This window comes from Prorops nasuta, unplaced genomic scaffold (genome assembly GCF_024137725.1).
Source record: "Prorops nasuta isolate Cenicafe-Biocafe unplaced genomic scaffold, Cenicafe_Pnas_1.2 PNAS00003, whole genome shotgun sequence".
In the NCBI taxonomy this organism is placed as follows: Eukaryota; Metazoa; Arthropoda; class Insecta; order Hymenoptera; family Bethylidae; genus Prorops; species Prorops nasuta.
In genome coordinates, this window is record NW_027116800.1 from 1,765,187 (window position 1) to 1,779,591 (window position 14,405).

The following is a 14,405-nucleotide window of genomic DNA, read 5'->3' on the forward strand; positions in this document are numbered from 1 at the left end:
TTGTCTTTAACGTATACTACGCGGGACAACCGCACTCCGCGACGAACACTTAACGACTGACACTACGAAACTCGTATTTTTAAAGTAGCAGTGCGCTACGCGATTTCCTTTAAACGTACACTACGCGAGAGAACCGCACTACGCGACGAGCACTTCACCACTGACACTTCGAGACTTGGATTTTTAAAGTAGCAGTGCGCTATGCGATTTCTTTTAAACGTATACTATGCGGGAGAACCGCACTACGCGACGTGCACTTCACGACTGACACTACAGACTCGGATTTTTAAAGCAGCTATGCGCTACGCGTTTTCTTTTTTACGAACACTACGTGAGAGAACCGCACTGCGCGACGAACACTTCACAACTGACACTACAGACTCGGATTCTTAAATCAGCAGTGCGCTACGCGATTTCTTTTTAACGAACACTACCGGGACAACCGCACTACGCGACGAGCAGTTCACGACTGACACTAAAAGACTCGGATTTTTCAAACTGCACAGCGCGACGCGATTTGTCTTTAACGTATACTACGCGGGACAACCGCACTCCGCGACGAACACTTTTCGACTGACACTACGAAACTCGGATTATTCAAAAGGCACTACGCGACGCGATTTCTTTTTAACGTACACTACCGGGACAACCGCACTACGCGACGAGCAGTTCACGACTGACACTACAGACTCGGATTTTTAAAGCAGCTATGCGCTACGCGTTTTCTTTTTTACGAACACTACGTGAGAGAACCGCACTGCGCGACGAGCACTTCACAACTGACACTACAGACTCGGATTCTTAAATCAGCAGTGCGCTACGCGATTTCCTTTAAACGTTCACTACGCGAGAGAACCGCACTACGCGACGAGCACTTCACAACTGACACTTCGAGACTTGGATTTTTAAAATAGCAGTGCGCTACGCGATTTCTTTTAAACGTATAGTACGCGGGAGAACCGCACTACGCGACGTGCACTTCACGACTGACACTACAGACTCGGATTTTAAAAGCAGCTATGCGCTACGCGTTTTCTTTTTTACGAACACTACGTGAGAGAACCGCACTGCGCGACGAACACTTCACAACTGACACTACAGACTCGGATTCTTAAATCAGCAGTGCGCTACGCGATTTCTTTTTAACGAACACTACCGGGACAACCGCACTACGTGACGAGCAGTTCACGACTGACACTAAAAGACTCGGATTTTTCAAACTGCACAGCGCGACGCGATTTGTCTTTAACGTATACTACGCGGGACAACCGCACTCCGCGACGAACACTTAACGACTGACACTACGAAACTCGTATTTTTAAAGTAGCAGTGCGCTACGCGATTTCCTTTAAACGTACACTACACGAGAGAACCGCACTACGCGACGAGCACTTCACCACTGACACTTCGAGACTTGGATTTTTAAAGTAGCAGTGCGCTACGCGATTTCTTTTAAACGTATACTACGCGGGAGAACCGCACTACGCGACGTGCACTTCACGACTGACACTACAGACTCGGATTTTTAAAGCAGCTATGCGCTACGCGTTTTCTTTTTTACGAACACTACGTGAGAGAACCGCACTGCGCGACGAACACTTCACAACTGACACTACAGACTCGGATTCTTAAATCAGCAGTGCGCTACGCGATTTCTTTTTAACGAACACTACCGGGACAACCGCACTACGCGACGAGCAGTTCACGACTGACACTAAAAGACTCGGATTTTTCAAACTGCACAGCGCGACGCGATTTGTCTTTAACGTATACTACGCGGGACAACCGCACTCCGCGACGAACACTTTTCGACTGACACTACGAAACTCGGATTATTCAAAAGGCACTACGCGACGCGATTTCTTTTTAACGTACACTACCGGGACAACCGCACTACGCGACGAGCAGTTCACGACTGACACTACAGACTCGGATTTTTAAAGCAGCTATGCGCTACGCGTTTTCTTTTTTACGAACACTACGTGAGAGAACCGCACTGCGCGACGAGCACTTCACAACTGACACTACAGACTCGGATTCTTAAATCAGCAGTGCGCTACGCGATTTCCTTTAAACGTTCACTACGCGAGAGAACCGCACTACGCGACGAGCACTTCACAACTGACACTTCGAGACTTGGATTTTTAAAATAGCAGTGCGCTACGCGATTTCTTTTAAACGTATAGTACGCGGGAGAACCGCACTACGCGACGTGCACTTCACGACTGACACTACAGACTCGGATTTTTAAAGCAGCTATGCGCTACGCGTTTTCTTTTTTACGAACACTACGTGAGAGAACCGCACTGCGCGACGAACACTTCACAACTGACACTACAGACTCGGATTCTTAAATCAGCAGTGCGCTACGCGATTTCTTTTTAACGAACACTACCGGGACAACCGCACTACGTGACGAGCAGTTCACGACTGACACTAAAAGACTTGGATTTTTCAAACTGCACAGCGCGACGCGATTTGTCTTTAACGTATACTACGCGGGACAACCGCACTCCGCGACGAACACTTAACGACTGACACTACGAAACTCGTATTTTTAAAGTAGCAGTGCGCTACGCGATTTCCTTTAAACGTACACTACGCGAGAGAACCGCACTACGCGACGAGCACTTCACCACTGACACTTCGAGACTTGGATTTTTAAAGTAGCAGTGCGCTACGCGATTTCTTTTAAACGTATACTACGCGGGAGAACCGCACTACGCGACGTGCACTTCACGACTGACACTACGAGACTCGGATTATTCAAAAGGCACTACGCGACGCGATTTCTTTTTAACGTATACTACCGGGACAACCGCACTACGCGACGAGCACTTCACGACTAACACTAAAGACTACGATTTATAAAGCACCTGTGCGCTACGCGATTTCTTTTTAACGTACACTACGCAGGAGAATCGCACTACGCGACGAGCAGTTCACGACTGACACTACAGACTCGGATTTTTAAAGTAGCAGTGCGCTACGCGATTTCTTTTAAACGTACACTACGCGGAAGAACCGCACTACGCGACGAGCACTTCACGACTGACACTACAGATTCTGATTTTTAAATCAGCAGTGCGCGACGCGATTTTTTTTAACGTGTACTACGCGGGACAACCGCACTCCGCGACGAACACTTTTCGACTGACACTACGAAACTCGGATTATTCAAAAGGCACTACACGACGCGATTTCTTTTTAACGTACACTACCGGGACAACCGCACTACGCGACGAGCAGTTCACGACTGACACTACAGACTCGGATTTTTAAAGCAGCTATGCGCTACGCGTTTTCTTTTTTACGAACACTACGTGAGAGAACCGCACTGCGCGACGAGCACTTCACAACTGACACTACAGACTCGGATTCTTAAATCAGCAGTGCGCTACGCGATTTCTTTTTAACGAACACTACCGGGATAACCGCACTACGTGACGAGCAGTTCACGACTGACACTAAAAGACTCGGATTTTTCAAACTGCACAGCGCGACGCGATTTGTCTTTAACGTATACTACGCGGGACAACCGCACTCCGCGACGAACACTTAACGACTGACACTACGAAACTCGTATTTTTAAAGTAGCAGTGCGCTACGCGATTTCCTTTAAACGTACACTACGCGAGAGAACCGCACTACGCGACGAGCACTTCACCACTGACACTTCGAGACTTGGATTTTTAAAGTAGCAGTGCGCTACGCGATTTCTTTTAAACGTATACTACGCGGGAGAACCGCACTACGCGACGTGCACTTCACGACTGACACTACAGACTCGGATTTTTAAAGCAGCTATGCGCTACGCGTTTTCTTTTTTACGAACACTACGTGAGAGAACCGCACTGCGCGACGAACACTTCACAACTGACACTACAGACTCGGATTCTTAAATCAGCAGTGCGCTACGCGATTTCTTTTTAACGAACACTACCGGGACAACCGCACTACGCGACGAGCAGTTCACGACTGACACTAAAAGACTCGGATTTTTCAAACTGCACAGCGCGACGCGATTTGTCTTTAACGTATACTACGCGGGACAACCGCACTCCGCGACGAACACTTTTCGACTGACACTACGAAACTCGGATTATTCAAAAGGCACTACGCGACGCGATTTCTTTTTAACGTACACTACCGGGACAACCGCACTACGCGACGAGCAGTTCACGACTGACACTACAGACTCGGATTTTTAAAGCAGCTATGCGCTACGCGTTTTCTTTTTTACGAACACTACGTGAGAGAACCGCACTGCGCGACGAGCACTTCACAACTGACACTACAGACTCGGATTCTTAAATCAGCAGTGCGCTACGCGATTTCCTTTAAACGTTCACTACGCGAGAGAACCGCACTACGCGACGAGCACTTCACAACTGACACTTCGAGACTTGGATTTTTAAATTAGCAGTGCGCTACGCGATTTCTTTTAAACGTATAGTACGCGGGAGAACCGCACTACGCGACGTGCACTTCACGACTGACACTACAGACTCGGATTTTTAAAGCAGCTATGCGCTACGCGTTTTCTTTTTTACGAACACTACGTGAGAGAACCGCACTGCGCGACGAACACTTCACAACTGACACTACAGACTCGGATTCTTAAATCAGCAGTGCGCTACGCGATTTCTTTTTAACGAACACTACCGGGACAACCGCACTACGTGACGAGCACTTCACGACTGACACTACAGATTCTGATTTTTAAATCAGTAGTGCGCGACGCGATTTTTTTTAACGTGTACTACGCGGGACAACCGCACTCCGCGACGAACACTTTTCGACTGACACTACGAAACTCGGATTATTCAAAAGGCACTACGCGACGCGATTTCTTTTTAACGTACACTACCGGGACAACCGCACTACGCGACGAGCAGTTCACGACTGACACTACAGACTCGGATTTTTAAAGCAGCTATGCGCTACGCGTTTTCTTTTTTACGAACACTACGTGAGAGAACCGCACTGCGCGACGAGCACTTCACAACTGACACTACAGACTCGGATTCTTAAATCAGCAGTGCGCTACGCGATTTCTTTTTAACGAACACTACCGGGACAACCGCACTACGCGACGAACACTTATTGACTGACACTTCGAAACTCGGATTTTTTAAACGGCACTGTGCGACGCGAATTTTATGTCAACGTATACTACGCGGGACAACCGCACTGCGCGACGAACACTTATCGATTGACACTTCGAAACTCGGATTTTTCAAACGGCATTTCGTAACGCGAGTTTCATTTTAAGGTATACTACTCTGGAAAACCGCACTCCACGACGAGCACTTATCGACTGACACTACGAGACTCGGATTTTTCAAACGACACTCCTCGACGTGAAATTTTTAAACGCGCTCTCTCACTCTTTAGTGAAGTCGCTAACCGTAACAGAAATAAATTATTGCATGTAATTTTATAGAGTTAATTTTAATTTATTTAACTTTAATATAATTAAAGTAAAACTGGCAGGCTTTAACAGTCTTTGAGGCTTCTGTCTTTATTCGGTGCAGCTCTCACACACACATACACAATAGACACGCTCCGCACTGACTGTAGTCACAAATTTTCTATTTATTACGCGAATTACACACAGATAAAAGCTTTTATTTTCATCACACACTGCGTTCATTACTATATATATTCTATTAAAATATCCCAACTGCATTATTTAAATTTCCCTCTTGACATAATTAAATATGCGGAAATTATATAGAAAAGTTAAGTTTAATTTTTAAACAATTTATCGTCACCAATGCCGAATACTTATAATTGCACAACACTATTAAAAAATGTTAACCAGAATTTTAAATTTATTTAGAAATTAATAATAATTAATAAAATCTTAAATAAATTTAAATTGTTTGTATAAAAATAATAAAAACTAATTAAATTTATTTAAATTTTATAAAACGCGGCACAATTTTATTAATATTATAAAATAAATAGCTCATATGTGATGAAAATAAAACATTAGATTATTTTTAATCGCGACTAATTTAAACTAAATGTCAGTACTCAGTGGTTACGAAAAACCACAACGCGGGATCCACTGACGACCGGTACGCGGATAATTGATAACTGAGTTGATGTACCCGCTACGCAAGAGGGCTATGCGGAACAGGTATCGCTTATTGTGGGCGGGTTAATTAGCAATCGCACCTGATTGGTTGCAATTTTAGATATTCCGCAAATCAGTTGCGACTGCTATCGGTATGAGTAGGATCTCTTACACCAACTTTTAAAATGATTATTTTGCCAAGTACGGATTGACCATTTTTTCGAAAATACTTATGCTAATACATTGCAATGTTAACAATTTTATATCATATGGCAAATTTAGCGTTTTAGAAGCCAGTGAAAAAGAATCTTAACGAGTAGTACCTGTCCCGGATGGTATATTTTTGAAGCGCGAGTTTCAGTTTATCTATCAAATTTCCGCGTATGAGTTGTCAGTAAATCGCGCTGTTTCTTTTTATAATCACTGACATTTATTTCGCATTAGTCGCGATTAAAAATAATGTAGTGTTTTATTTTCATCAAATACGTGCTATTTTATTATTATGTTAATAAAATTTTACCGCTCTTTAATAAATCTATGTAAATTTAATTAAAATAAATTATTTTGTTACAGTTTAATTAATTTTAAGTAAATTTTCATTCATTATTATTGATTTTATATAATACAATAATTTAATGGAATACTGTATGTGATGAAAATAAAAGCTTTCATTTGTAAAAGAAGTGTAATAATTAGAAAACTCGTAAAAATTATCAGTGTGCAGCACACGCGTGTGCGTGTTTAGTGCTTGCACGATTAAAAGTAGAAGACTCAAGGACTCTCTTAACCCATAATTCTCATCATTTTATTTTGAAGTTAAATGAACTATAAAATGAACTCACTACAGTTTAATAAAATAATATTTGTTATACATTAGACGATCTTATTCTAAAATGAATGCGCGTTTAAAAATTCCACGCCGTGTAGTGGCATTTAAAAAATTCGTGTCGCGTAGTGCCGTTTAAAAATAATTCTTTTGTAAGTGAATATCGTCATTATATATACTGTTTTGCAATTAATTTACAATAAAAAATGTAGTTAATAAATATTTTAAAACATCTGCATGTTATAATAAATGATGTTCTGTTAAACAAATGTCTGCATTTATACTATTTATAGTTCCCGCTTACATCTGACGTGTATAACGAAATTTACCGAGCTCAGGCGAAGTTTTTTATAAGTTTTTTTAATAGTGTATAGACACTGTGGAAAATTGATCGCTGTCTTTGAAATTCGTCGAGAAAGTACGAAGTGAAGTTAACTGAAAGGTCGCCGAATCAATTTCCTATGGTGTATGTAGTGCACAGTGGGAATTCAGTGGAAAATTGAATCGTGTGTGGTTCAGCTAGCTTCACTCTGTAATTTAACATGGAAAATGATTACTATACACTATAGCTGAAAGCACACACGATTCAATTTATAGGTGTAGTATATACATACGAACGAAGCAAGCGAGTGAGTTAGGTGCGCGAAGTAAAAGCGCTGGTCTTTTTAATGCGATTCCTAAAAGCATCGAAAAATTATGGGAAAGCCATACCTGGCGATTACTGTATAAGTTGACACCCTAAAAAGTGCACAATACTGCACAAAGTGTAAAAAGTGTAGGCAAATGTAGGCAACGAGAACAGACCTATAGTTCATAGTCGTTCCTCCACCTCGACTCGAACTCGACTCAGGCTAAAATACTACAGTATATGTTACGTAAACTATAGTATTGAAACTCGAGTCGAGTGTGGGGTATCCGTGTGAATACCACCGTTACCCTAAAATCTGTAATTTCTGTAAACAGTGTAAACATCATCCAATGCTCCATGCATGTGGTTACACATTAGTTGTGTATGAACAAATTGGAGAAAATAATTAGAGTAAAAAAATAGGTTAAATATAGCTTATAACCTATCATGTTATAATGAATTCGACAAAAAGCAACGGAGAAGCCGGGAATGGCTTAGAGGATTTGGGTATAGCTGGGCAAGTTTTCCTAAGCGATGCTTTAACAAGCTGTACTGATCCCTTAAAAGCTATAGAAGAATTTCAGGTATTTAATTGTAATAACTTTTTCTTTATCTTTCATTTAAATAATGAATATTTTTAGCTGGAAAATGGTATTTTACTTCCTTCGTTACGACCAATGTTACCTTTATTAGATTTACATGGGGTTAGAAGGTTAGATTTTCATGCTTCAGTACTTGAGGAATTACGAGAGAAGCTTGTGAAACGTATTAATGAAATAGGTGGAGAAAGAGGGGACAAGACCTCATCTGGAGATAAAAGATTAAAAGAGTTACTATCGAAAAGCTTCTCTGCAGTAAGAGTTGCTGCTCTAAGGCCGATTGTTATGTGCATATTAAGAAATACACCTCATATTGATGATAAATATTTACGTGTTCTTGTTAGAGAAAAAGAACTATATAATGATGCCGATACTGAGGTTAAACGGCAAATATGGAAAGATAACCAAAGTTTGTTTGGCGATGAAGTATCTCCACTATTTAGCAGATATATCATTGAAAAAGAGCAAATTCTTTTTGATCATAGGAACTTAAATAGCCTCTTTTTTATGCCATCTCCTAAGGTATATCTTTATACACTTTTTATAACTAACAAATATTATTATCTCTGCAACTCATTTTTATAGGTTCGAAGACAGGGAGAGGTTGTACAAAAACTGGCACATATGATTGGGCATAGTGTAAAATTATATGATATGGTACTACAATTTTTAAGGACATTATTCCTACGTACAAAAAACATTCATTATTGCACTCTTAGAGCAGAGCTGCTTATGGCATTACATGATTTAGAAGTAAGGAAATTATAAAAGTATCTGTTTTTATAAATTATTTTTAGAGTTTAATGCTGATATCTATTTATGTAATAGATATTAAAGTTTTCCTATATTTTAGATACAAGACATCATTTCTGTTGATCCATGTCACAAATTTACGTGGTGTCTAGATGCTTGTATCAGAGAAAAAAATGTGGATATTAAAAGATCTAGAGAGCTTCAAGGGTTTTTGGACAGTATAAAGGTACAACAAAATTAAAGTGCTGCTTTTCTCTATTTTTAATTGCAAACTAATTATGATTTTGTATAGAAAGGACAAGAACAAGTATTGGGTGATTTGAGTATGACTTTATGTGACCCTTATGCTGTGAATTTCTTAGCTAGTAGTGCTATCAAAATTACATTACACCTCATCAATGGAGACAGTATGCCAAGGGATAATGCTGTACTAGTGCTGTTATTACGAATGTTGGCTCTAGGCTTATCTGCTTGGCAAATGATTGATTCTCAAGATTTCAAAGAACCAAAATTAGATGTTCAAGTAGTAACAAAGTTCTTACCAGCGTTAATGTCTTTAATGGTAATATTTTAAATTTGAACATTTTTAGATTTTTTTCCCAACATTGTAATATAAAACTCATTTTGAAGATATATGAATATTATAAATTTATAGGTAGATGATCAAATAAGACAACTCAATTGTAGACTTCCGCCTGACGAAAGAGAAAGTGCAATAGCTATAATAGAGCATTCAGGCCCTCCTCCTGATGCCTGTCAAGCGTATGCTCAGCTTTCGGGAGTTGCAGCTGTTCTATCGATGTATTATTCACTACATGTAGGAGGCGGCGGTGGAATAGGAAGAGGACGCGGAGATGGTAGAGGTCTAATGCGAGTTTTAGCTACTCTGCCCAACTGTCAAGCTCAACGAGCATTTGAAGATCCATTTTTACATACTTTGGTAAAATATATTTTTATATTCTTTCTAAGAGAATCATTTTCAACGTTTAATTTTCTCTTGTACTTTCAGGTTTCTCTATTGATATTGAATATGGCGGACGAGTTTTCAAATGAATCATTTTGTACAGTAATTTTTGATGAATTTTTCTTAGCAGGTTTAGGTAGAGATAATGTAACAAGGCATTTGTTAAAGTTGCTTTGGTACATATATCCAAAACTGCCACCTACGCGATTACACTCTCTGCTGAAAGCTCTACAGCCTACCAGTCAAGTAATTCTATTTTTATTTATATTTTGCAATGCATATTTTCCTGCAAATAAAATATACATTATTGTAGCATAATGAAGCTGTACATAGCCTGTATGAAGCTCTTCGTGAGAAAGTTGGTACACGATCGACAGACGAGCAAGCGTTGAGCGCACCGCAAATGGACACACTGGGTTTAGATTGCCCATCATCTAGTTTATCCAATGTTGCTAACACTTGATCTGGTTTTCTTTAAATTGCGTAGGTTTTTTCTTTTTTTTAACTTTTGACGCTATTGATACATTTTCAAAGGACTATTGAAAAACAGTGCGAATTAATTTATTTTATTTACTGCATAAGTCGATAAAAAGATTATTTAAATAATTTGAATCCAATTTATAAGACATTAAAATCATTGAAATATAAGCAGACGCCTGCTTAGAATGTAACAGGGATCTTATTTGTGAATCTATCATACTCAACCTGCGAATGACGTAAAATGTTAATTATATGTATATATAGAAGTATAGGTATAAATAAAACTTACATTTTTATAATAATAAGCCCAACAAGATTCCATTCTGCAGCCTTAAAAAGAATATTTTTTGATGATAAGGAAAAGCTATTAACCAAAGCTTTTACCTTAGAACTTCTTTCTACATTATAAGTATAATACTGTGTAGGTAGATGTAAGCTATGGTTTCCAACTAAAGTTAATAATAAATCTGGGAGACTGTAATAATAAATTAATAGTTATACAATACACTTATATAGTATGAAATAAAATATCAATTATTACATTTTATTAAGTTTGTCTGTTAAAATCCGACGTCTGAGAACATTGGGATGATGAATATTTGTCAGAGGTAGTATTGGAAAAAATTCTTCTTTATCACTATTTTCCTTGGTATCCTCTGGTTTTTTTATAACCAGATTGCCCTCATAAAAAGCACGTACCTGAATTGAATTATTTTGTTATCAGATTATAAGTCAAATGTGAACAATCTTGAAAAACATGAACAGCAAAGAAACCTTTAAATCCATTAGTTTCCCTTTTTCTTGAAGATCAGCTATATGTGGAACAGGATTGAGAACATTACTGGTTAACATATCGCGATCTTGTTGCTCATCTTCTAATTGTAATTTGTTTAATCTCTTACATATTTCTTTATATTTGTCATATTGATTAATTATTTCAAGACACTCTTGCTTAGCAGCAACATCTCCAAATAAATAACAAAGTGTGTTTTTATTTACCCATTCTTTAACACTTCTTTCTACATGACATACAAGAGATTGAAATACTTGCTCTTCTAGAGACTTTGACGTTATCTTTTGTTTAAGTTTTTCACTTTTTTTATGTTGAAATATTGTACTATTATTTGTCATGTTATCTTTTGATTGAATTACTGCAGTTGAATTTTCTGAAAGCTTAATATCTGTGAAAATTATTGGGTTTCTCCTCAAGTCAGGATCTTTAAAATGCTCTATAGGTTCTTTTGCATTTGTAGACTTTGGTTCATTTAAATCAATGCTTTCCTCAATTACTCTATTATCCATATTTTCTGTAATATTTCTTGTTAATAAAAAATCTCTTTCTTTTAATGTATAATATTGTAAGGAGCTGCAGTTTTTTGAAGTATCACATGCCTTTTCTTCAATAAAATTTTTAATTTTTAATATCTGTTTCTCATTATTTATATTACTTGTGATATCATTATCTGAAGTTTTAATATTAATGTCATTGTTCTGCACATTATTAATGCCTATTTTTTCTTGGGATTCATTTTTTTCTTTATTTATGTTGCTATTATTTATCATACTCAAAGTGATATCAATTCCTGTTACATTTACCTCTTCACCTGGTGTACATTTGTTAAATTCTTCTTGAGGCATTAATTTGAATATTGGAATTTTATCTTTATCCCTTAGCCATAATGGATCTATCAACATTTGTTCCAAGAGATATCTTGCTGCCCCATAGCAATGTGAACTACAGAATTTTTTTCGTTGACTAACATTATATACCTTGTTTCTCTGAGTAGATATATGATATTGTTGGTTAATAATTGCTGTTAAAGTATTCTGACAAAGAACATAACCACACAACTTTGTAATTACTCTTTCTTCAATGACATCTTCCATGTGGCTTTTATTAATATGAATTAACTGAAAAAAACAAATGCTTCAATATCTTCAAAAAGAACAAATATATATTTGATTGTTAAAATAAATTAGATACTAAAAAGCCTATATTTACATTTTGGAGTAGCCAATCTGAGCTGATGTTAGGCTCAAGTAGATGCTCCACTATCATCAAGGCCTTAGCCTCACATTTATTTTTTTTCAGAGACGCTAATTGCATTTGTGCCTTGCTAAAACGGTATTATTACTTAAAAACTAACTACAATAGGAATAGATAGACATGAACCATGTTCCGACTTCCGTTACTGCAAGTAAACCTCAAGTACACTTGCAGGCTGCAGTAATAACGGAACACGGCCATGATTAATTGAACTAACCTAAAAGCATACCTCATCTTTTTTATAATTTTACGTTTTTCACATACATTTTGATGAATAACTAAATGTTTTTCGGGGCTATTCATCATTATAAAAATTTTTTCCAATTAGTGAAACAAGGGATACAAATCAGACCTGCCTTAGCACTAAGGATTTGAAACGCAGACAGCCCAATACTTCACTTTTTTCGTGTGTCGATTAAACTTATCTACATAGATAGATGGCGTTCGTCTTCCCGCTTCCGCTATATTTTTTTTCATGGTGTATGATTGTTCACGATTTTTGTCCAGTTATTAAAAGTTAAAATTTGTAATAATTATTGATAAAAATATATCAAGCGTTGAGTTGTTTAATAAAGGTTTTATTATTCCCTTTGAGGATAAAATAAATAGTTCTTTTGACGAGATTATTTGATGTGGATAAACGACATAGCAGCGCTATATGTACTTTTGGGCCTTGGAACGCGCCCAGGCCTCAGAGTGAAACATTTGTACATTGGAGCAAGTATATAGATGTAATTAATTATAATGTTTAAAACAAGGTTAAAAAATAGACCAAATTAATGGACAAAAGCGAAATTTAAGTAAATAACTAAATAAAGAAAATCGTTCCTTAAATAAATATATAATAGTGATATAATTTTTTCATTAATGTTATATCTCAGAAATATTGTAATGTTAGTAAAGCAGAAGGTTACCTCCAGCGCACAAGATTTTAAAACACATTGGTCAATGGGCTTACTCAATTCGATGGCAGATCCAAAATGTATAATAAAAGAAGATGATACAGTCGTAGTTATAAAAGACAAATACCCAAAAGCTCAACATCATTTTTTAGTTCTTCCTAAGATAAATATACCTTCAATACGGCATATAAGCCAAGAGCACAATAATTTATTGTTTCACATGGATAAAATAGCCAATGACATTGTACAGAAATATAAAGAGTATAAATTTTTGTATGTTATAAAATATTTTATATATTTTGGAGCTAAAATACAAAATTTCTAATAGCTTTATTAAACATTTCTTTTTTTATTATTATAGGATAGGATATCATGCAATGCCAAGTATGCATAGATTACATTTGCATATAATAAGTTCGGACTTTAATAGTCCATGCTTAAAAACTAAGCATCACTGGAATTCATTTAATACTCCATACTTTATACCTTCCAAAGGTAAGATGTTGTCAATAAGACTTTTATACTTACAGATTTTACTAATTATTTAAATAATTTCACAGAGATTGTTCAACAGTTAAAGGAGAGTGGGAAAATACAAGCGATTGCACCTGATAAATGTAAAGAATATTTATTAAGACCTTTGAGATGTCATAAATGTTCTGAGAGGCCTGAAACCATACGTATGCTAAAACAGCATTTACTAGCTCATGTTACACAGAAAGAATAAAACTCTAAAAGTTTGAACGTCTATTCAATAAATATAGTCCAATAAATTACATTCTTCTGTGACATTTAGAAAGGGCTAGCCACTTAAAATGACCAAGATTATAGATGCAAGGAAACATGTATATCCAAAACTGTACTACATGAATCTGTTGTATATGACCTTTTTAAAGCTTCTCACTATTTGAGCCAGAAAAGTGTTATGCTGATTTGTTATATATTTAATAGTGACTGAAATAATACGAACGTTTTTTAACATGTATGCTTCAGAAAATTTTATATGACAAACACTGCATAATAACTAATATTTAATCAAATTGTATAAAACTTTAGTCTCTTTAGCAAAATAATTATTTTTTTAAGAAATTCGTTTTTATTAAATTCTTTTTCCTTTATCA

At 37.1% G+C, this 14,405-nt stretch overlaps 3 protein-coding genes across 6 annotated transcripts; 2 read left to right on the top strand and 1 right to left on the bottom strand.

Moving 5' to 3' along the window:
* The first annotated feature begins 7,836 nt into the window (after window positions 1-7,836).
* NELF-B (negative elongation factor B) lies at window positions 7,837-10,318 on the top strand. Its single transcript, XM_066725039.1, has 8 exons — window positions 7,837-8,123; window positions 8,181-8,660; window positions 8,724-8,891; window positions 8,992-9,117; window positions 9,184-9,453; window positions 9,547-9,831; window positions 9,901-10,101; window positions 10,169-10,318. The coding sequence occupies exons 1-8, from the start codon at window positions 7,995-7,997 to the stop codon at window positions 10,316-10,318; spliced, it is 1,809 nt and encodes a 602-aa protein (XP_066581136.1). The 5' UTR covers window positions 7,837-7,994.
* Window positions 10,319-10,421: 103 nt separating this feature from the next.
* Window positions 10,422-12,797, bottom strand: LOC136772208 (putative RNA polymerase II subunit B1 CTD phosphatase RPAP2). Of its 2 annotated transcripts, none has more exons than XM_066725038.1 (6): window positions 12,612-12,797; window positions 12,338-12,452; window positions 11,110-12,246; window positions 10,877-11,034; window positions 10,625-10,810; window positions 10,422-10,560 (listed from the first exon to the last, which is right to left on the bottom strand). In XM_066725038.1, the coding sequence occupies exons 1-6, from the start codon at window positions 12,686-12,688 to the stop codon at window positions 10,422-10,424; spliced, it is 1,812 nt and encodes a 603-aa protein (XP_066581135.1). In that variant the 5' UTR covers window positions 12,689-12,797. The 2 variants fall into 2 exon arrangements, with proteins under 2 accessions (XP_066581135.1, XP_066581134.1); XM_066725037.1 differs by having other exon boundaries at window positions 12,600-12,797.
* Window positions 12,798-12,878: 81 nt separating this feature from the next.
* Aptx (aprataxin) lies at window positions 12,879-14,373 on the top strand. 3 transcript variants are annotated; one of them, XM_066725041.1, is made up of 4 exons: window positions 12,879-13,182; window positions 13,281-13,557; window positions 13,646-13,779; window positions 13,845-14,373. In XM_066725041.1, exons 2-4 carry the CDS (start codon window positions 13,331-13,333, stop codon window positions 14,009-14,011), a joined length of 528 nt encoding a protein of 175 aa, XP_066581138.1. In that variant the 5' UTR covers window positions 12,879-13,182; window positions 13,281-13,330; the 3' UTR covers window positions 14,012-14,373. The 3 variants fall into 3 exon arrangements, with proteins under 3 accessions (XP_066581138.1, XP_066581139.1, XP_066581137.1); XM_066725042.1 differs by having other exon boundaries at window positions 12,879-13,113; XM_066725040.1 differs by having other exon boundaries at window positions 12,879-13,557.
* Window positions 14,374-14,405: the final 32 nt, after the last annotated feature.

Bases quoted from the DNA above. Each gene is read 5' to 3' on its own strand.
- NELF-B (XM_066725039.1), top strand. From the start codon at position 7,995: ATGAATTCGACAAAAAGCAACGGAGAAGCCGGGAATGGCTTAGAGGAT. The intron at 8,892-8,991 runs GTAAGGAAATTA...CCTATATTTTAG, and splicing joins TGGCATTACATGATTTAGAA to ATACAAGACATCATTTCTGT. The intron at 9,454-9,546 runs GTAATATTTTAA...ATAAATTTATAG, and splicing joins CAGCGTTAATGTCTTTAATG to GTAGATGATCAAATAAGACA.
- LOC136772208 (XM_066725037.1), bottom strand. From the start codon at position 12,688: ATGATGAATAGCCCCGAAAAACATTTAGTTATTCATCAAAATGTATGT. The intron at 12,247-12,337 runs GTAAATATAGGC...TGTTTTTTTCAG, and splicing joins CAGATTGGCTACTCCAAAAT to TTAATTCATATTAATAAAAG. The intron at 10,561-10,624 runs GTAAGTTTTATT...CGTCATTCGCAG, and splicing joins GGGCTTATTATTATAAAAAT to GTTGAGTATGATAGATTCAC.
- Aptx (XM_066725040.1), top strand. From the start codon at position 13,250: ATGTTATATCTCAGAAATATTGTAATGTTAGTAAAGCAGAAGGTTACC. The intron at 13,558-13,645 runs GTATGTTATAAA...TTATTATTATAG, and splicing joins TATAAAGAGTATAAATTTTT to GATAGGATATCATGCAATGC. The intron at 13,780-13,844 runs GTAAGATGTTGT...ATAATTTCACAG, and splicing joins ATACTTTATACCTTCCAAAG to AGATTGTTCAACAGTTAAAG.